This window comes from Rattus norvegicus, chromosome 15, assembly GCF_021556685.1.
Source record: "Rattus norvegicus strain SHRSP/BbbUtx chromosome 15, alternate assembly SHRSP_T2T, whole genome shotgun sequence".
In the NCBI taxonomy this organism is placed as follows: Eukaryota; Metazoa; Chordata; class Mammalia; order Rodentia; family Muridae; genus Rattus; species Rattus norvegicus.
Window position 1 is genome coordinate 85729755 of NC_141548.1, and position 22987 is coordinate 85752741.

Sequence of the window (22987 nt, forward strand, 5' to 3'; positions counted from 1 at the left end):
TATAAAGGATAAATCTTAATATTCTTTTATTTATATTATTTATGTTATGTGTGTAAGTGTTTTGCCTACACATACGTATGGATTGCACTGTGAGCATCCCCAATGCCTGAGTGGTTCAAAGAGTAGTTAAAGCAGATTAAACTGAGGAGAAGCCATAGTCAATGCTGAAGTGCAAAAAAGAAAAAAAGGTATTTTTATTTTTAATTAGTATACATGGATATCTATGTGGGAGTATATGCCTGTGAGTGCAGGAGCCTGAAGAGGTCAGAAGAGGGCCCTGGGTACCCTGGACCTGACGTAACCTGTGCTTGTAAACCACTCGACATGGGTACTAGGATCCAGTCTTAGGTCATCGGCAAGAGCAGTACGCGGAAGCACCGTGCACCCTTTCCAGCTCTATTCTTCATTATCTTTAACCGTGTAACACTACCTCTGAGTTTAAAGAAATGCGGTTGAAATTACCTTTAAAGGAACAACTTTGTCAAGTCTGATTTCAGCTATGTCACTGGGTGAATCGTCGGTTGTATAAGTTCCTTTAACTAACTCTAGGGATGTCCATCTGTGAGAATGAGTTGAATCTCCTGAATGCTCACTCTAAGAGAGATATAAAAACAACATGTACAAGATGGTTACCTTTATGGTAGGAACAATTCTGATTATAACTCTTGCATGTCTTCTGGTAGTTTATTGACTTGTATAAGAAATTGGTTATGGGCAGTGAAGAAAGCTCAGCAGGTAAACAAGCCAGACAGCCTAAGGTTGATCTCTGAGATCCTCCACAAGGTAGGGAAAACTGGCTCCCACCACTGCTCGCTGATCTCACATATGCAACTCAGCATGTGGATGCATGTATGCACACACACTCGCATACACAAATAAATGTACCAAAAAATGAAATTAGTCATTAGCCTTTTTTTATACAAACTGAAGAAAAATTTGAATTCTCTAAGTTGTTCCCTTTTATCTTGTTTCTGAAGAGATTAAAACATAAACTGGCTAGCACCAGCTTCAGTTTGGAAGTAACTGAACAGTTGAAAGCATCTGAACACTGGGAGTATTTGAAAGACTGGAGGCTAAGCCTAATGAAGTAGATGTTAATTAAAATTAGTGCTCAAAAGAGCCAGTCAAATAGATGCTATTACAAGAAATTTATTTGTTGTTTTCTGTCTCATATTAAAGACACTCTGTAAAAATTTAAGCACTTGAAATAATTTAATATTAGAGAAAAATACAGTTATACCAATCAATAAACACGATCTTTAGTAAGAATTTTCATTAGTACTTTGATAAAACTGTGTAGCCTTTGTTAGAAGAATTAATATTCACCTAAACACAGTTCTAGTATCATGAAAAATGACAAAAGCAAAAATAAAAAATTACACAAGATTTGTAATAAAAGGCTTAGCTATGTACTTTCTAGTTTATAATTCCATTTGAGTCCTCTCCTTTTCTGTAATAAATAAATAACTAAAATAAATAAAATAAGACAGAAGTGAAGTAAAATGCTTAAAAAAACCATTATCTTTTGATTCCAATTTAATGTTTGTATCTGTTAAATTTCTGAAGGTTTGAAGTCATCGCACTATGATGATGGTAAACTCTGGTAACTACGCAGCAAGAAAAACGCTTCCAGAGTGACACTTACATCATCAACCAGCACCTCCAACTCGTACTCATGTATACCTCCTCCTCCATAGACAGAGAAGCCCACAACGACAATCCCAGGTTTGTCTACTGCAAAACAGATTGCATCAGGGGAACCATTTCCAGTGTTCCAGCTCCTTCCCTGACTTGTTTTTGTGAATCGGTTAGCACTGGCTTTTACAGAGTGAAGAGAATTAAGTCCATCAACCTGTAAACAACACATACAATTCCATTAACAGTTGTCAACCTGAGTATTATTGGAAACAACTGAAACAAAATATTTAGTGGAGACATCTTAGATATTAAACATCTATTTGAATGATGCATTTCAGAATAAGGTAAGATTTTCAAAATCAACTCACAATCCTTTTTGGGAAAAAAAAACAAAACAAAACAAACAAAAGAGAACCATCAAAATCAGCTAAAACATCCAGGTAAGTTATAAAACATAGTTAAGAAAAGCAGTGGAAAGAGGAAAATAACAATACTTCACAAAACATTTCAAACATATAATATTTGATACTTAAATTTTGTTACAATGGCTCCAGAACAAGATGTGTGATTTCTACCCAGGGGATTTAATACAATGATCAATTAAGAAAGACCTGATCGCAAGTACATACACTAGGGTACAGGTAACACAGAGCTCCCGCTCAGCTTTTACATGAATCTGTACAAGTAACTGTATGCAGAGCAAAGCTACTGAGCTTCCTGTTCTTTAAACACCTTGCTTACTACTCCCCACCTGACCTCAAACATTATTTATCACTGATTAATGAGACAACTAGTGCAAGTTCACAGAGTTGTGTAATGAGGCGGATAAGAACTTCGTCTAGAAGACGACATGTACTTTAGATACAGTGACAACCTGGATCGATTAATGAGGAAGCAGCTAAAGATGGGATTGGAATGGGTAATAGTATTTGCTCTGTGATCATGGAGACCTGTGGTAAAGGCAGCACATTAATAATCCCAACAGTAGGTGGTACACAAGCAGATGTAACCGGAAGCTCTCTGACCAGTCTTACTAATAGATGAGTTTCACATTCAGTGTGAGATCATGTCTCAATAAATATGGTTGAGAAGGACCAATAAAGATACCTAACATCAATCTCTGGCTTCTACATATATCCACACATTGCGGGGCATACCTATATGTTCACACACATACATGTGCATGTGCATGAGCATACACATGCACACACACAAACACACACACACACACAGACACACAGAACAAGAGATTGAGAGTGAATTTTAAAACGCAAAAATAAAAGGAGTAAATCATAAAAGAATAGAAAAGCAAAAAACTGATTTTTTTTTTATTATTTTATGCAAGAGTACACACAGAAGCCAAAGGACAGCAGGTGCTTTGTTCTATGACTCTACCTTATTCACATGAAACAAGACCTTCTCCTTAAATCAGGAGCGAGACTGGCAGCAGAAAGAGCCAAAGATCCGTTCTAAACACATATTCCTGCCCTAATTGGAAATTAATGTCTAAGAATCTAAAGTGTGTGAATAAACAAATGACATGGGAAGGTAAGTGCGTCTGCTGACTGCTCTTTATCATGTTGAAGAAGAGTCTTTAACTAACTGAGACTAGCCTGGTCTTGCTTCTGCTTCTTGAGTGCTGGGAGTACAGGCATGTATAGTGAGTGATACAGGAAAAAGAGGGCAAGGTTGCTTTGGGACAGAAACTGACAGGAAATGACCATCAGAAATAAGCTTCATTAATGCCTAGGCCTTTTACACAGGCCTTGGTCAGGCACTGAGGTAGGGACATTAGAAAGAAGGTGTATCATATCAGGGACAGTATGATGAGGCTTTAAAGGGAAAGAGGGGCTTCACTAAGCTGACCAAGTCAAAGAAAGGATGAAGGGGTAGATGGTGTGGGGAGACCAGAGGAGAATCTTCAAAGGAATAAATCAATCTCCTGAATGAAAGAAAATACCTGATTCTGTGTGTGTGTGTGTGTGTGTGTGTGTGTGTGTTTGTGTGTGTGTGTGTGTGTGTGTGTGTGTGTGTGTGTGTGTGTGTGTGTGTGTGTGTATGTAAGAGTGCTGAGGAAAAAAAAAAAGCCATAGCTTAGCTTCCTAACTTTCCCACATGGAGGTGTAGGGGTTTTGGCCTGACCTCTTTATGAGATCTCTCAGCCTAGAGTGACCAGTATCTTAAAGAGAGCAGCTTACGATTCTACAGAATCGGGTGCCTGTTTATTGTCCAGTTTTGAAGTATAGCTCCTTACCTCAGACCCTAGGGCCGATGCAGTCAGCTCACTGACAATACTGGCCAGGAGTCCGCAGGTGTTGGAGACCAGATGTGAGGAAAACAGCTCACTCTCCCTCCGAAGGCTATTTCTCACCGGAAGCACAACAATGACCAGCATCTTCTCCAGCACTTCACGGAAGCTCGTCATCCCCGAGATGTTCTCTTCACTCTATAGGCAGGATACGGGAGAAGAGAAAGGCAAAGGTTTGCCTTACATTCTCCCACAGGAGTTCTCTGTGTATAATTCTTTCCACATGATACCCTAAAAAACTAGACCTGAATTATTTCTTTTTGACTAATAATTTACAAGATATGTGTTTTATTAACTTTGTGATGTTTTCACATACTTTCTTATTTTAACTATATGACAGTTTAAAAATGTGTCTACGTGATTGATAACTCATCATCCTATTTAAAATTATTTTTCTACAAGACTTCAGTAAAATTTGTCTCTATAAAAATGGTTTGTACATTATGCAATTCCTACACAGCTACTCCTTTTTTTTTGGTTCTTTTTTTCGGAGCTGGGGACTGAACCCAGGGCCCTGAGCTTCCTCGGTAAGCGCTCTGCCACTGAGCTAAATCCCCAGCCCCACAGCTACTCCTTTTACAACTATTATATTAAATTTCTGAAAAACAAAACAAAAATCCCAATTTCTATCAGTAGAAAATTCCATCTGTGAAATTTGAATTTTAAATTCTAAGAAATTAGAATTTCATTAAAACTCACACTCCAAAAATATTTCCCCCAAACACTGAAAAGATCATTAACCGCCTGCTTTCCCACATGAAGCTCTGTCCTCCATCACACTCTCCTGCACCTCAGCCCCGAGAGTGGAATGAGGCACATTTCAGTTCAGTAGAAGACACAGGAACCAGTTAGTCCCTCAGTCTCACCACACAAGACTACAAAATCACACAGTCTGCTTGCTATCCAGTTGTAATTCTGCCATCAAGACTCAACTGTAAAATATTTTCTGAAATATTTTTGGAGTGTGACTTTTAATGAAATTCTAACTTCCTAGAAGCATTATTTGTTATCACTTAATTTTCAAAACCACATTCTTAGTTCCTGGGTAAGTTCTTTCATAATAATTATATTTCAGCTTTATACATAAAAATATTCATGAACAAAGTACAGTTTAAATGAACAGGGGCCTAGAAGCCAAGTCATTTTCTGCTCAATCAAATCTAGCAATGAATCGCCCACTTAGGAATCACAGTCTGTCTATCAGGGCTGTCATCAGTGCAACTCACTACTTACGTCCTACACTACAGTCTTAATGCTATACAGAAAAGTGCCTTAAAATGGTTTTGTTTCATATTTCAGTTAGTCTATTACGTTCTGAATAAATTACTATATGTTCATGAATTTCTATACTAATGATTTCTAGGAATTAAAACAATTCATTTTTATTTAAAACTCAATTTTAGTTTTTTCTTTCCATCTTTCCATTCTCCAGAAACTTCACCTTCCTAGAAAGTCTGCTTTGAAAAACACTCAACCGCTAATGATACATCATAACCAGGAAACTTGTGGAGCTTCCTTTAGGAGAGAGTAAGCCTGTTTCCTTTCTAGTTTGTAGCTGTCAAGAGAGAAAAATACAAGATGCTGCTCTAACAACAGTTTGCCAATATGACATGTCAGACAGCAACATGTCAAATGCAAGGCAACACTAGCTTTCTACATGACTTTTGGCAATTTCTAATAACTCTTTAGATATTTTCCTTGATGTAAGAAAATTCTACATTGGAGATACAGCACATGCCAACAGTTCTAAGACTTGGGAAACAAAAGCAGAAGAATGCAAGTTCCAGGTAATTTAAGATACAGGAGAAAAAGAATCATTCAGTACTAAAAAATTAGACTGGAAAAATAATCATGACCATAAGTGAGAAAAAGGAAGTATATGCCTGTGTTTGATTACTGATTATAACTTTGTTCATAGACTATATAAGGTAAGGTTGCAAACATATTAAATATTTGAGAAATATTTATTTAAATAATACATGAACATTTGAAAATATATAATATATGTATTTATAGACATTGTTGATCATACTCTACAGCAAAATGTTAAAATGTACAATCTCCAGTAGGAGAAAATGGGGAAAATGACGTAATTCTATTTTAATTAAGAATGTATAAAAATTTTAAGTTATAGAAAAAAGTAGTATATTTTCAAAGACTTTAAACACATACTTGATTACTAATTACTACACTAGTATTAAAATATACAACTCTAATAGTAACTCGTAAAGAAAATAACAGAATATCCATAAATTCATAACCCGTGCTATTGTATCTCAGTATTCTTTTCCAATAAGTATCCTTTTGCCTAGACATTTTCTGTAGTCACCGCTCTTTATATACATTTACAAGTTTTACAAATTTGCCTTGCTACTAGGTGTGAGAGTAACATTTGGAATGGCTGAATTATGTCCTATCAAGTTAACACACCAGAGTCAGCTATTTCACTGAGCAATGAACACTTAACAGTCTAATTAAGGTTTCTAACCTTTCTTTTTAGCAAATACACACACAGCTTCAGTTTTCCAATTATTCCTTCCATTCCCTCTGAAAACACTGACAACAAACAATAGCGAAATGACAATTTTTCACCTAAAAATATCTGTTAGTTTGTAGACACTCAATTCAGAGTCTGTAAATTTTTTTACCATTTCAATTATAACCTAATTAAAACTGCAGTAAATAAGTGTGCAATAAATACTTGCTAAAAGGTTAAAAAAGATACTTAGAATAATTTAAATTGCAAACAGCCATCTATAAGGTTAAAGGTTTAGGTTAGTATATTTATTCATAATCTCACCAGCACTGAAATTTAAAAGAAAAATTTTTTAACTTTTTCTAATTTTCTAGAAACAAGTTACTATCTTAGTATTTCTTTCCCTGGCATTTATTAATAATAATTAATAAGTCTGATGTTTTCCAATTCTGGCTCTTGAATTACTTTAAGTTTCTACTGGGATCCTACAAAGATACGTGTCATTGTTTTTTTATTTTATAATGCTTTCTAACAATGCAGGAGCAGTTACTAAATAATGTTTAACATGCTAGCATATTTTATAAAACCCATTTCATGAAAGTTACTTATTTATGTATTTTCTCCATTCATTTATGTTGTGTGTGGATGTGTATGTGTGAAGGTGTGTGCACACACATGTAACAGCCAGAGGACAATGTGTAAGCGCTGGCTCTCTGGCCTGAATCACACTGAAGCCGTGCTTGGCAGCAAGCACCTTCCGCACTGTGCCACTTTGCTGACGCTATTTAGAACACAAAAAACTGCTTATGCTATCTGTAACTTACTTTCTTCTTTTTACCCACCCCTCACAGAGTCCCTCCTCTCACTCTCCCTCCCTTTCTCCTCTGAGAGGTTGGTACCCATCTCTCCCTGGGTATCCCCAACTTGACACATCAAGACTCTGCAGTGTAACTTACTTTCAAACCCATGAACAATAAACCATATATGTATTTACTGTCTACTCACATTTTAGAGGACAGTTGTCATTTAGAACGACTCAGAAGACTACTCACTGGAGTGGTTTGAGTTAAGAATGATGACCCTCATAGGCTCACATGACTGAATGCGTGGTCCCCAGCCAGTGGAACCATTTGGAAAGGATTAGGAGATAAAGCACTGTTGGAGGAGGTCTGACCTTGGTAGAGTAGCTGTGCCTCACTGAGGGTGAGCTTAAAGGTTTCAAAAGCCCACACCAAGCCCAGTTTCTCTCCACCTACTAATGGTGGATCATGACGTAAGCAGCTCTGCCAGGCCTGCCTGTCACCATGCTTCCTGCGGTGATGATCATTGACTAGTTACCCTCTAGAGCTGTAAGCAAGCCCCCACATAAGTGCTTCTTCTACAATATAGTTGCCTTCGTCATGGTGTTTTATCATGGCAATGAAATAGTAACTAAGATTTTTTTTTCACATAAACATGAGAATTAGAGAATAGCTTATTCTGCAACAGATAACCATTTGTTAATCATTTGCAAATATAATAACTATCAATAAAGAAGATGAGGTACTAACTTGTGTATGTTTCTACTTACTGTAAGAGATTTCCACAAAAGACATACCTGGCTGAGCTTTTCCATATGTCCCACTAAAAGAGGAAAACGATGAACTAGTGTTGACTCATTCTCTGTGCTGACTTGCTTAACTATTGATCGCAGCAACACTTCGCCATCATATGCAATAGGGAAGAGAGAAGTCAGCTTCACAGATGTGTGACACAGAGCGGACATAACAGCTGCCAGGAGCCGGCTACTAGATGTCTTAAAGTTTGCTTCCTGGATATCCTTTTAAGAACAAAAGTAACCCTTAAAACTTCACCAGTGTAAACCAAGTTTCTTTATACATACCAAAGTACATATTACTACTCAGTCATTTAAGTGGCTTTAATACTGGATAATACCACATTGATACATCACAACTAAATTAAACCAGTAATTAAATCATGTTCTTTCTAGCATTATTTCCAATGTGTTAAAGGACTGCCATTAGAATCTATCAAACACAGTCTGTAAGCAATGAAACTACTTTACACAAAAATAAACAATACGAATTGCACTTTTGTAATACCATTTTACACCATTTTACTCGGGTCATAGAATTATGTTATCATGCACCAGTTTATTTAGAAATCTTAGCTCAACTGTCTATTTTTTCTGATTGTTTAAAACTTATCAACCAAGGAAATCCTAATTCAAAAAAAAATCATACATACACTACTTAGCTCTTCAAATATTTGTGCCATCAGTGAAGCATAAAAATACAGCAGTATGTCAGTTTGAACCAATGTTGCAAAGCTAGCCTAGCCAGGCAATACTCTTCTAGGGAACCACTGGTAGAATAAATACACGATCCTTCTTACATGGATCAAAGTACACTGGGATACCACTGTGGTAAAGAATCAGGAAGAGCACGGTAAATAAAGACTTGAAGCGATCAATTCTGTTATAATATTAAATGAAAGTGGCGAGAACACATAATATGTGTTCCCAAGCTTGAGGGAACATTCAAGACTTCACGGTTTAGGAGGATTTTAGCTATAGCTTGTTCTACAACACAGTATACTGCGTTCCAAACGAAGGAAGTATTCAATATTATTTTAGCACCAAGTAAGATGTCAGTTACAGATTGTGCTTAAGATCCTTTATCAGGTTAGATGTTTCACTACATTCTTGTTTACAAGTTTTTATTGCCGATTAACTGCTAACTCTGGTGAATATATTTTGAATAGCTATTGAAAGTATAGGATGATTTTCTCTTCATTTAGTTAATATCATGAACTCTTTTTTTATCTCCAGAACTGGAAATTGAACTCTGTTAGTGGTAGGAAAGCACTTTACCATTGAACCATATATCAGAACAATTAATTCTATTGATTTAGATGTTAATCCTGCATTTCAAGGTAACACTACCCTATTCAAGATTTTGAACTCAACAGTATTATAAGAATATATGTGTGTATCTTAGTGGTATTTCTCCAATATTTATTCCCACAATATCAGTTAGGTTTTGGCATATCATTAGTTATCAGTTCCCTTTTCTGAATGAGTGTTAAAGATGTTATTTCTTTACAAATGTTTTAAGAATGTATGAATGACAATATCCTAGTTAGGAATTTTGTTTGTAACAAATTTTAAAGAATGAATTCCACTTTTTTAATGGACAAAAGGTAATTAAGATCTTCCTTTCCTCCTTACTTTTGAGTTAAGGTCTTGCTAGGTAGCCATGATTGGCCTGGAACTTACCATGTACACTATACTCATTAAACGTGCATCTGAGTGTTTTTCCTGCGTGTAAGACTGTGCACCACTTGGGAACCTGAAAGCTTCAGAAAGCCAGAAGAGGATGTGTGCCATGGTGGAACTGGAGTACAGGTGGCTGTGAGTCCCCATGTGGGCACTGAGCATTGGATCTGGATCCTCTGGGTAAGGAGTCAGCATTCTGAAAGGCCGGGCTACCATCCCTCCCACCCTGACTGTACAGTTTTAATCTCTTAACTTCTGCTGGATTGTCTATATCTAAGTATATGATTTCTCTTAGCGAATAGTCTATGTGTGTTGGGAAAATATACATTCGGTATCTGTTTATTATAGTTTATAAATGTCAGTAAGATTAATGTAGGGATCGAGATGGCTCCACTCAGCAGGTAAGAACATTCCCCGTTTTTCCAGAGGACAAATATTTTATACTCAGCATTCATATTCAGTAGATAGAACTGCCTAGGACTCCAGCTCCAACCGCCCTCCTCTCCTCTATTTAGCTGCATATATACATACATATAGGTATACGAACACATAATTGAAAATGAATCTTAAAGATGACAATGGTTTATATCATGGTTCGAATCCTCTCTACTGCTCCACCTCTGTCTGGCTGTATCACTGACTTCTGCAGCATGAAAGCTAAAGTCTCCACCCATCAGACTCCAGGTCTCCGTCAGCCCCATTGCTCTGCCAGGCATTTGTGAGGGAATGAGTGATGTTCACGTGACCTTCACTCATTCCCTCTTCCTGTTCTTAGAACAGGAAAGCTGTGCTGGGCCATTTGGAGCTGTGCTTGTTCCCACACTCACTATATTCTTTCTCCCTCCCTCTCAAATAATCTCACCCACAGACTGAAAGAAAAAGTGGGCACTTACAGAAGCAATTTTTTAAAGTTGTAGCTATAAAAGTTATGCATACCAAGTGGATTTCTAAATGGTCACTAGTAATTGATAAGGTAAAAAAAATATGAATCAATTTTCTTGCAGAATATTAAGCAACATATTTTATTTTCAACCACTACCTTATAAGCTTAACTTACCTGATCCAGACAGTTGAGCAGATCACAGAGGCAGGCCCACTGTAGCGCAGGGGTCGGGTAGAATGAGTGGAAGCAGGCAGTGAAGGTGTTATGGCATTCCTGAAGGACGGACTCTAGTAGACTCAAGGGCTGGCTGAGGTACCCCTGAGGGTCATTATCCAACTTCACCATGCAATGATCAACTCCTTCTGATAAAATCTTTCTTAACAAAGTTCTTGTTTTTCCAATGCACTCAGCTAATTTGCTAGTTTCTTCTACAACTGCTTTTCCTACAGCTTTGAGAAGATTAAAACGTGCCAATAAACCAAAGTGTATAAATGATAGTAATAATTCAGTCATTTATTATAAAATAAAAGTCAAACACCAAAACCAGAAATGAAACTGTTTAGAGATTAAGGGTGCTACAAAATGATTTTTTTAATCAACATAGAAAAAAAAAAAAGAACTGACATTAATACTGAAGTCTAAGATATTGGTTGAAACTTTTCTATTTTTAAAAGAAAACCTTAAAAGTTACATTTTTTCTGTCTTAATTTTAGGAGCAATGTAAAGGTATTTTAGGATCTTAAACATTTGACTATCTCCATAGCGTTTTCCCAATACTTGAAGTTATTTTTCAAGTTATTTTAAGAATTTGCCTGACCTGATACGGGGTATATTTCACAGGTGTAGACACGCAATAACCGCAGACAGCAGGTCCCCACGAAGCGTAGTCGCTCTAAATCAAGGAGTGTGGCAGTGAACTGGAACCCCTTCAGCCCTCTAAGCTCTTCGACTCCTAAGACTAAGGTCGTCCAGCTCCAGTGAAGAATGCTCAACAGTGACTCAAAGCACTCCTGTCAGTGTGAGAGGACAGTCAGTTCACATGACAGCACAGTTGGACTGTGAACCGAGAATGGGGTCTGCACTGCACGAGTTAAGTTACAAGTTAGAGAAAGGTCTGAAGGGGCTGAAGGGGCTTGCAGCCTGATAAGAACAACAGTGCCAACCCACCAGAGCTCCTAGGGACTAACCTACTACCCGAAGAGTACACATGGAGGGACCCATGGTGCCAGCTGCATATGTAGCAGAGGATGGCCTTGTTGGGCATCAATGGGAAGAGAAGCCCTTGGTCCTGCCAAGGCTCAACCCCCAAATATAGGGAAATGTCAGTGGGGAAGGGGGGGCTGGTTTGGGAAGGGGAACACCTCATAGAAGAAGGGGGAGGATGGATGGGATAAGGGGGCTTATGGACTGGAAACTGGGAAGGGAATAACATTTGAAATGTAAATTAAAAAAATAACCTAAAAAAAAAAAAAGAAATTACAGTTGGAGTAAAAGGGAACCATAGTGGAATGCCACTTTAAAGCTTACTTGAACTTCTTGCTGAGTTTTGGTAGCTGAGATAAATACCTGTATATATTTTTACATTTTCCTTTTACCTGCCTAGATAGTTTGTCTTCTAAATGTGGAAAAAAGAAGAAAAAAGAAATGACATAATTTATATGTTTCTTCAAAATGATAAATATATAACAATTTAAAGTAGTTTTGAAATATTATAAATCAGTCATACCTATCTACATATATATGTATATATATATATATTTAAATGCATACTTAAAACTATAACCAATTTTTGAATTGACTAGAAGATAATAACAAAACACGCTATTTGGATTTTTAAGTTCTCAAGCATGGTTTGGCTCCCCTGAGGTTTTAGAAGGATGTCACACTGAAATGATGGCAAAGACTATAGAATCTCAGAAAGGAGCACATTGCTCCCCAGTGCTCACCAAGGACTAGATGACTACTGATATAATATAAAAAAAATGGTAAATTTAAAATAAATGACTGAATACATGTGCTACATAAATAATTTCAATTACCCATTGACCACAAGGCCATTATAGACACATACTGAAAATGACAATAACAGTATTGTTTTAATTGGCTATTTTATTTATTCACATTTCAAATGTTATTCCTTTTCCTGCTTTTCCACTCCGGATATCCCCATCCCATCCTCCCTGCCCCTGCATCTATGAGGGTGTTCCCCCAACTTCCCACCCACTGTTGGCATTCCTGTTCCCTGATACTGGGGCATCAAGCCTTGATAGGACCAAGGGCCTCTCCTCCCACTGATGTCAGACAAGGCCATCCTCTGCTACACATGCAGCTGGAGCCATGGGTCCCTCCATGTGTACCCTTTGGTTGGTGATTTAGTTCCTGAGAGCTCTGGTGGGGTCTGGTTGGTTGACATTGTTGTTCTTCTTATGAGGTTGCAAACCCCTTCAGCTTCTGCAGTCCTTTCTCTAACTCCTCCATTGGGGACCCTGTGCTAAGGCTATGAACATCTGTCTGCCTCTGATTTGTCATGCTCTGATAAGAGACTCTCAGGAGACAGCTATATCAGGCTCCTGTCAGCACGCACTTCTTAGTATCTCTAATTGTGTCTGGGTTTGGTGTCTGTATATAGGATGGCTCCTCAGGTAGGGCAGTCTCTGGATGGCCTTTCCCTCAGTCTCTGCTCCAATCTTTGTCCCTGTATTTCTCCCGTGAGTATTTTGTTCCCTCTTCTGAGAAGGACTGAAGAATCTGCACTTTGGTCATCCTTCTACTTCAGCTTCCTGTGGTCTGTGGATTGTATCTTGGGTAGTCTAAGGTTTTGGTCTAATATCCATTTATCAATGAGTGCATAGCAAGTGTGTTCTTTTGTGAACTGGACTACTTCACTCAGGATGATATTTTCTAGTTCCATCCATTTGCCTAAGAATTTCATGAGGTTATTGTTTTTAATAGCTGAGTAGTAATCTTTTGTATTTTCTATACCCATTCCTCTGTTGAAGGACATCTGGGTTCTTTCCAGCTTCTGGGTATTATAAATAAGGCTGCTATGAACATAGTGGAGCACCTGTCCTTGTTATATGTTGGAGCATCTTTTGGTTTGTATAGGAGTGGTATAGCTGGGTCCTCAGGTAGTACTATGTCCAATTTTCTGAGGAACCTCCAGACTGATTTCCAGAATGGTTGTACCAGTCTGCAATCCCACCAACAATGGAGGAGTGTTCCTCTTTCTCCCCGTCCTTGCCAGCATTTGCTGTCACCTGAGTTTGTGATCTTAGCCATTCTCACTGGTGTGAGGTGAAATATCAGGGTTGTTTTGATTTGCATTTCCCTTATGACTAAAGATGTTGAACATTTCTTTAGGTGTTTCTCAGCCATTCGGCCTTCCTCAGCTGTGAATTCTTTGTTTAGCTCTGAACCCCATTTTTTAATAGGGTTATTTGTCTCCCTGCGGTCTAACTTCTTGAGTTCTTTGTATATTTTGGATATAAGGCCTCTATCTGTTGTAGGATTGGTAAAGATCTTTTCCCAATCTGTTGGTTGCCGTTTTGTTCTAACCACAGTGTCCTTTGCCTTACAGAAGCTTTGAAGTTTTATGAGATCCCATTTGTCAATTCTTGATCTTAGAGCATAAGCCATTGGTGTTTTGTTCAGGAAATTTTCTCCAGTGCCCATGTGTTCGAGATTCTTCCACAATTTTTCTTCTATTAGTGTCAGTGTATCTGGTTTTATGAGGAGGTCCTTGATCCACTTGTACTTGAGCTTTGTACAAGGAGATAAGAGTGGGCCAATTTGCATTCTTCTACATGGTGACCACCAGTTGAACCAGCACCATTTGTTGGAAATGTTATCTTTTCTCCACTGGATGGTTTTAGCTCCTTTGTCAAAGATCAAGTGACCATAGGTGTGGGGATTCATTTCTGGATCTTCAATTCTATTCCATTAATCTGCCTGCCTGTCTCTGTGACAGTACCATGCAGTTCTGTTTTGTTTTTTTTTTAAGTCACTATTGCTCTTTAGTACAGCTTGAGGTAAGGGATGGTGATTCCTCAAAAGTTCCTTTATTGGTGAGAGTAGTTTTCTCTATTCTGGAGTTTTTGTATGATCTTCATGAGAAGATACTAAATTAATTGCTTAGCAGGGTATGTGTCTAGTCAGAAAAGTCACAAGTTATTTCAGATGTAAAAAGGCCAGTTCAGCTAGACATGGTAAAGTCACAAGCAACATCTTTACTTTTCCACTACTGAAAGGGTGCATTATCTTTGTCTAGACTATCTATAAACACCAAAATAAAAGCAGGTCTGAATTTATAAAGCTTTGCTGAGTCAGCCTTAGAATTAACACTCAACACTCAACAGCAAAGCTTAGAGGTTTAAAAGTAGCTTACCACGGAGACAGTTCTTGCAAAAGATCTCTTTAAAATGTGTACAGGCTCACTTGTCTGCTGTTTGCCTTTTGAAGTACTGCCATCACAGGTTGGGAGTCTGGTGGTAGAATATAGACAATATACTCTGTCCCAATGTCCAATGAAAAATTTTAAAGTACATTTTTTATTATCAGTAGAGTGCTCAGTTACCAAAAAAAAAACCTATATAATATCCCCTATCCTCAAGACTCAAGGACCATAAGAGAAAAGGGGACAGAAAGATTTTAAGAGCCAGAGAGAGGTTTGGTGGACAGGAGCAGAACAGTGTCTTTTGGGCCTGACTGAAATGCTAAACTCATGGAAGACAGTGCATGTGTGGTTGCCAGGACAATACCAACACAAGATTACATAATACCAGCTGACATGCCAAGGTGGACGGGAGAAATCTCCCAATCCCACCCCAGATGAAGAGCTATAAACAATCAATGGCTGCTGAGAGTGGGAATGGAGTTTTGTCTAGGGAGGAGCTTCTGATAGGTTACACAATTCCAAGTGTCCAGCACTAAATGAATGAGATAAGATTAAATGAACTCAATAAAAGGTTTCATCCACCCACCTAGCCACCACCTAATAATAAAATATATATTATCTTAAGAAGTCAGGAAAAAATTACAGAAAGTCAAAAGAGGGGTATGAAGTGGTGCTAGGTTAAGGACAGGGTAGATCTGGAATGAATTAGAGGGTGAATATTTTCAAAATACACTGTGAAATTCCCAAAGAAGTAATGCAAATGATATATTAAAATGTACATTTGCCATAGGGAAATAACTTTAATATTCAGCATTAAAAATATAAATATCATGTTCCCTAGCAATGGCAGACAGTTATTCACCAGTAGTCCTAAAAGCTGTCTGGTGCAATCTGTATGTTCACAAAGGACTTCTGGGCTAGAGAGATGACTGACTCAGTTATTAAAAGCCACAGTTCACAACCCAGCAGATGAACAGTCTAATGTCAAAAATCAATGGCTATTTTAGGTAATATAAACACCAAAGATGCTGTCTGGATAAATTTGAGATTTCTAACATTCAAATTCTTTCAGTGATTGTGAGAAGATATGAAAGAGAGGGTTACATTTGGGGACTATGTATAGTAAGAAAAGCATTTTTTAATGGGGGTTTAATCTAGAAAAAGACAAATACTTTGAAATATGACATATGTCTCATTTCATGTTTGAATTACTGTGAATTAATTAAAATTCTTATTGCTAATAATATAATAAACAACATGAGCAATTTACTATTTCATTTAAAAGTAGAAGCTAATGGTGAGAGGTTTTTAAATGACTTCTATTACAAAATACTGTTGTAAGACTATCAGGACAGGGGGGCCAGAGAGATGACTCAGTGGTTGAGAGCACTGACTGCTCTTCCAGAGGTCCTGAGTTCAAATCCCAGCAACCACATGGTGACTCACAACCGTCTATAATGGGATCTGACGCCCTCTTCTGGTGTGTCTGAAGACAGCTACAGTGTACTCAGTAAAATAAGTAAATCTTTACAAAAAAAAAAAAAAAAAAAAAGACTATCAGGACAGATCTCAAGCAAATATTGGGGTGCTTGCCTAGCCTGTGTCATTCCCTAGGTTTAATCTCTAACAGAGAGAAAAAGAAGAGTCCAATAAGTTGATTAAGTGCACATCTAAAGTATTTTCCTATTCAAATTTATATTCTTTAAGACACACTATTACATTTTATAATTGGTATTAAAATAAAAAAGCAGATTAAAAACAGCTATTGGCATATCGCTATTGCTATAATGTTGATGCCGAATCATGGAAAATTTTGAATTAACCCTGATGCAGAAAATATTCATAAAGTATATTAAATATTCACAAAATTTTAACTAGCTATATTCCACCAGTACAACACTAATTTGCTCAGTGCTTGAATACTTTCTCCACTGCCCACTGCTGTACAACTTATGGTGATTTTATGTCAGCACAACACATGAGTAAGCTGTCAGTTAACTACAAAGTCAGTGACCTTTCATACCTGTAGAGCAGCTGAGGTATCTGACCAGCATTTACATCGGTGCCATTATTTGACTTCTTTGAACTCTTGAATTGGAAGATCACCCTGAAAGAGCAAGAAGGACTAGTATGACATCAAATTCAAGTTAGTAAGAAATTTAGTAAAATACCTTCACGTCTCATGCTAATGAAAACTACTCATTTGTTAAAATCAACCACAAGTCAAACAGTCTTTAATTATACGCTGAATTATGAACTTGACGGGACTCCTGGATGAGGAGCCTCATGCCGCCCTGTCCTTCCGCTTGGTTTAGTCAGTGTTTAACTAAAGATTTCTACTTCAGAGCATAAAAGCAGCTTAATTAGATACATGTAGAAGCTTTAGCCTCTAAGTGTCAGGAGGTTCCACTTGGAACAAACTATATACAATAACTGGGTGAATTCAGTTATAGCAAAAATCCAACAGGGAACTGGAAGAGAAACATCCTACAGCTGATTTAACTTCCTGTAAATACTCATCAAAACAAAATTTACCTCATAAATTAGTATGTACCTTTTATACTACTATGTTCAAGAGAAATAAAATGAACTCAGTTTCTCTTACAAATTCATAGTATTTTCAAACACTAGGAACAGATTAGTAGTGTAGACAGAGGGCAGGGTTCTGCACATGGTAACCACACCATTACTCTAAGCAAATCATTTTTCCACTGTTTTTCTCTAATTTCCTGAGTATGAGTGGGGAAATCATTGCTTTAGAACTTACTGAGGGAATCAAATGACATACTGTAATAGGAAGTACTCTGTTATTTAGTGCAATGTGTACACATGTGTGTACATGCATGTGCATTGTGCCCTCCCTTGTATATATGCATACACGGAGACCTGAAGTCTACCTCAATTACTGCTTCTGAAGAGCCAATCAGTGGTTTTTTAGGAAAAAGTCTCCCTGGGTGGTGGTGGCACATGCCTTTAATTCTTGCACTTGTATGGCAGAGACAGGAACTTTCTGTGAGTCTGGGGCCAGCCTGGTCTATAGAGTGAGTTACAGTACAGCCAGAGCTACACAAGGGAAAAAAAAAAAAAAGGAGGGGGGGTCTCTTGTCTCTTGCTGGGTTGGAACTTTTCCAGTAGGCCAGGTTGTGTGACCAGCATGCTCCAGAGACACACTCCACTTGTCACTGCTCCCCGGGTTATGCTACCACATCGCAGCTTTCTACATGGATTTTATATGATAGAAGCTTTTTATCTTACAAACTGCATATATATAGTATCAATCTACATATCAAAACACTATATATAAAGTATGTATGCTCAATGAACTATATATGTTTATATATGCATATTTACACATCCTTTTTATGATTAGAAATTCATCAGTATCCTGCACCCTTCCTCTATGCAATTGTTAATTTGGTTATAAAGCTTTGAAACAATGTAATACAAATGCCATTTGATAAAAATAATGCACTCTTTTTTCCTTGTTCTGACTAGATTAATTCAGCATATTTGGTAATATATAAATTTAACTTTTAGCAATTATACTAATGCTGTGAGATTTCAGAACACTATCCCATAAACAAACAATAGAATTGACTAGTCAGATTGACCACTGCGCTTACCCGTCATCTGTGGTAATGGAAGCCTGTCCGTGAGAGCCGCAGTCACTGCTGGGACCTGACACTCGAGCCCATGCCACATACCACCATCCAGCTTGCAGCAGAACTGGCTCATCAAACATCATTGCATATTTTTCTCTAGAGAAATTAGGAAGTCAAACAACTTTGCACTCATCTGTTACCTGTTCTTTTCTTTACAGATTCTACAATATGCTTAAATTTTATAAAACTTTCAAATTAAAACAGGACAAATTTGAAACTGTTACAAAAACATTACCCAGAGAAGAGAATTTTCCCCTTAGTTTTAAGAACTATTTATTCAGCTAAGAGTTCTGAGGGGTGGAATGTCAGAAAAATGACCAATTAGCTTGGACATTTGGGGCAAGTTACTACAATTATACTGTATCTCAGTTTACCTGAACCCTGAAGTATAGATATATTGGATCCATGTATAAAATTCCCTCCAAATAAAATCTTTAAATAATAGAAAGGTCAAACAATGTTTAGTTCACTGAGTTGTCTGTGTCCTAAATTAATTCAGATGATGCATGGGATTGAGCCTATCAGAGAACAAGGACTACACATACAAAAAAGTTAATTAATTCAACAGGATATAACATTGAACAGTAAGAATACCTGGAAGGTGGTGAAAAAAAAAAAGTGAGTGGCTTTATCTGGTGTTTATAATAAACAAAAGAAAAGAGCAAAAGCAAGAGAATGAACAGATGTTAGTAAAACATGTGAGGGAAAAGACAGCATACATGATGACGTATGACTGACGACTAAACGGAAACAATGCAAACGCTGCTGCCCAGGAAAGCTGGGCCCGTGAGTGAGCTGAGGAAGACACTCTAGACTATCTATTACCACTCTCCACAACAGTTCAAATCTCAGAACCATAATCCTCTGTTCACAAGTAAATAGCAAATAATAACGGTATAATAAAGTTTCAGGAAAATTATCTTTAAAATTTTAATGTCCCATTTAGTTGAAATCATATAAAATCCGAAGATTACAAAGTAACAACATCTAACACAGTGCATCTCAATCTTTCTAATACTGTGATCTTTAATGCAGTTCCTCACCTTGAGGTAATCCCTAACCATAAGAATATTTTCACTGCTACTTCATAATTGTAATTTTGCTATTGTTATGAATTGCAATGTAATTACATTTGAAGACAGATGTTTGCCAAAGGGATTGTGACCCCAAATGCTTAAGGTAAACAAATAGACTAATTTTTCTTTAGGACACTCTTCAGTTCTCAAAGTATATCTCTAGTAATAAAGGTAAAGCCAATGCCTTGCCTTTATTTCTAAAAACACGTACTACTACCAGAAAAAGCTGTTATTCACCTTTTAAGGTTACTTTTGTGTGGTAGTGGTGGTGACACATGTATATGTGCATCTGAGAGAGGGGGGGGGAGGAAGGGGGGGGAGGGAGGGAAGAGCTATACTGTGACAACCGAGTCATTTCCCCTGGCCACCAAATATCATAGCTACTATTGGGAAGTATACTGCACAATTATTGTTATAAAGCTCAGTTTATGTTCTTTTTCATCACAACAGTCCAGGAATCAAAACACTAATTTATCATAGTGCATTGACAAGACAATTCTTAGGATTCCAGAAAGGGCTGCAAAACCTAAGTCTTTTTATACTAATAAAATTTTATAAATAAATACTCTGATAACATATGTTCCTAAGAGCCTTCAACAAAGCTGGCAACCTCTTTAAGTGTGTCAAGCTTAGACTATTAATGTGATGTTAGAGCACATGGGGATCTGAAATGTGTGTGTGTGTGTGTGTGTGTGTGTGTGTGTGTGTGTGTGTGTATTCCTGTACATATATTACAGGTAACAAATTACACTGATGTACCTGCATCCTCTAAAGAGTTTCCTGAAACTGAAACTACATGTGAGATACTCTCCAGTCATTCATCTATATGAGAAATTAAGATTACACTCACTAATATGCTCATACACTACATGAATTTCAGACAACAAATCACAACACAATGGATAGTGACTACACTATTGTGCCAATGTATATATATATATATATATTGTGCCAATGGTATAGGTGCCAGATTATTAGGTCTGTGCGAAGACCGTCTATGATATTCATAAGTGGATGAAACTCTTTAACAATGAACCTCTCAGACTGTATCTCCGTCACTGAGTGAAGCATAGCTTTATATAGTTAAACTTCTTGACTTACCAATAATAGATTATTCAAAGTTTCCTTTTAAATTTTTTTGCTAAATTAAAATAAAATTTGTATTTCAAATATACAAAAACTTCACTGAATAATGAGCAGAGCACTTACCTAGCAGCACAGTCGTAAGCCAGCACGTCAGTCTCTGCGAGGAGGTCTCCATCTGTTTCATGATCTCCTCCATCAGGACCCAACTCAAACAGCTGGAGAATAGAAAAACACACTGTTCTGAATCATTTTGTTCTGTGTATCTAAATTTGTGCATGTCCAATATAACTAACCTACAAATGATATAAAAACTCTTATCTACTATTTAAATTTTAATTACTAAGTTAAATATTAAATTCAATAACTAAATAAATTATATAAATATATAAGCATTTAAGATAGGAATTATACAGTGTTTTATGGATGTATCAATTATGCTCTATACTAGAAAACTTGTACCTGATATAATAAAGTAGGAATATAACTTTCAAAGGATTTAGAAAAACCCACAGCATTTTAACTCAGAGATTCTGAGTAAGGCCAGACTCTTATTTCATTACATAACAGCTGTGAAGATCTGGGTCTAGAGTCCTTGCCCATAAAGAAGGTGGATATTAACAGTGTTCATCCTGCAGTGATAGTGAACATTAAGGAAAGAATATTTGTGGAACTTTAGAGGAAAAGATGGTAAAAATATCACTATAGAGTAATTGAAAAATCATGTTAAGGTCCTCAAAAAAACAAAACAAAACAAAGCAAAACAAAACAAAAAACCAGGTAGCAAAAGAGTTCGGTAAGTAGCAACGAAAAAGAAGAAATGAAAACCTTGAAATAAAGGTTAAAGATAAGGTAAGACTCTAGGTAAAAAAGAACGAAGTATGAGGAAAGAGATCTTTTTTAAAAATTGAATTTAAAATTACTGAATAATTACTAAGCCTATAGTCTCAAACTTTCCACTATACCTTAGGGCCTAAACCCATTGCTTTGATCAGACTGTACAGAGTCTCTCTCTCCCAGGGACCCCAGTATTCTTTGTTCTACAGTAAAGTGACCACCAGCCCCTTCTTGCCAGTTTCTCTCTACAATGGCAGGGTCCTGCACTCCATCGCCAGACAAAGTTCTTGCTTCCACTTCTCTAACATCACTGTGTCTGGTCTTCAGCTGTACAAAAAGGCTTAAGAGTTCAACCACACTCTACTTCTGTCTGGGATCTTAATGACAGTGATCTTAGCTTCATTTCCCTGCTCTAACCCAACTCATATAAAACACCTTGGCATTTATCTTTTGTGGTGGTAGTGATTGAACTCAGGTCCTCCCGTGCTACACCAGGGCACTGCCACTTAGGAGCTGAGAAGAACACCCCGATGTAAAACTGGCCAGTGGTTTTTCTTCTTTTCTGAGATAATCTCACAACAATTTGCCTCTTCCACTGATATTCAACAAATACTTTTAAATTCATACAACATGCCAGTCACAGTTCTAGGAACTAAAAATAAAAGGTAAAAAATACAGATCATAAAAAGCAAACCAATCAAACAAAAAGAGCTATTGGTCAATGTTTGTGACAGGGAATAGGATCTACAATTTTAAGCGGACTCATCAGGGAGTCAAGGTCAAAAGTGGGGAGGAAGTGAGATATGCAGGTAAGAGTTGTAGCTAGTGAGAAGAGCAAGGACCAAGGTCCTGAGGCTGCACTGCTTGACACATATAAGGAAGCAAGCATTAGAACACCGAGGACAGTGACACTGGAAGTATGACATGAAACTAGAGAGGTGCTCCAGGGAACTCTGAAAGAACCTAGTCCTTTTAAGGTAGTGGTTATCAACCTGTGGGTCACAAGCCATTTGTGGGTCACATATCAGATACCCTGCATATCAGAGATTATATTATGATTCATACTATCAAATTAGTTATGAAGGAGCAATAAAATAATTTTAAGTTGGGCAGTCACCACAACTGATGTTACAAATAGGTTCAGATATTTATTTTAGATTCATAGATACCTAGTGACTGAAGAGGTATGATGGATTACTACATCTCTGTGAGTTTTCCTGACTTCAAGAGAACAGGAAACTTGTAACTCTAAACTTCTTTTAGTTTATAATTTTTTTTGTTTTTCTTTTTATTGAATACTTTTTTATTTACATTTCAAATGTTATCCCCTTTCCCCATTTCCCTATCCCATCCC

The 22987-nt window shown here is 37.2% G+C and overlaps 1 protein-coding gene across 30 annotated transcripts in view; it reads right to left on the reverse strand.

Moving 5' to 3' along the window:
* Nucleotides 1–22987, reverse strand: part of Mycbp2 (MYC binding protein 2) — a 238672-nt gene that overhangs the window by 105124 nt on the left and 110561 nt on the right. For 29 of the 30 annotated variants that reach the window (XM_087585430.1, XM_087585423.1, XM_087585422.1 and 26 more), the window contains 10 exons: nt 20923–21014; nt 18599–18733; nt 16999–17082; nt 14967–15063; nt 11400–11592; nt 10757–11031; nt 8020–8241; nt 3893–4084; nt 1646–1852; nt 463–594 (listed from right to left, as the gene is read on the reverse strand). In XM_087585430.1, coding sequence (XP_087441556.1) covers nt 463–594; nt 1646–1852; nt 3893–4084; nt 8020–8241; nt 10757–11031; nt 11400–11592; nt 14967–15063; nt 16999–17082; nt 18599–18733; nt 20923–21014 — 1629 coding nt within the window. 30 annotated transcript variants of the gene reach the window in all.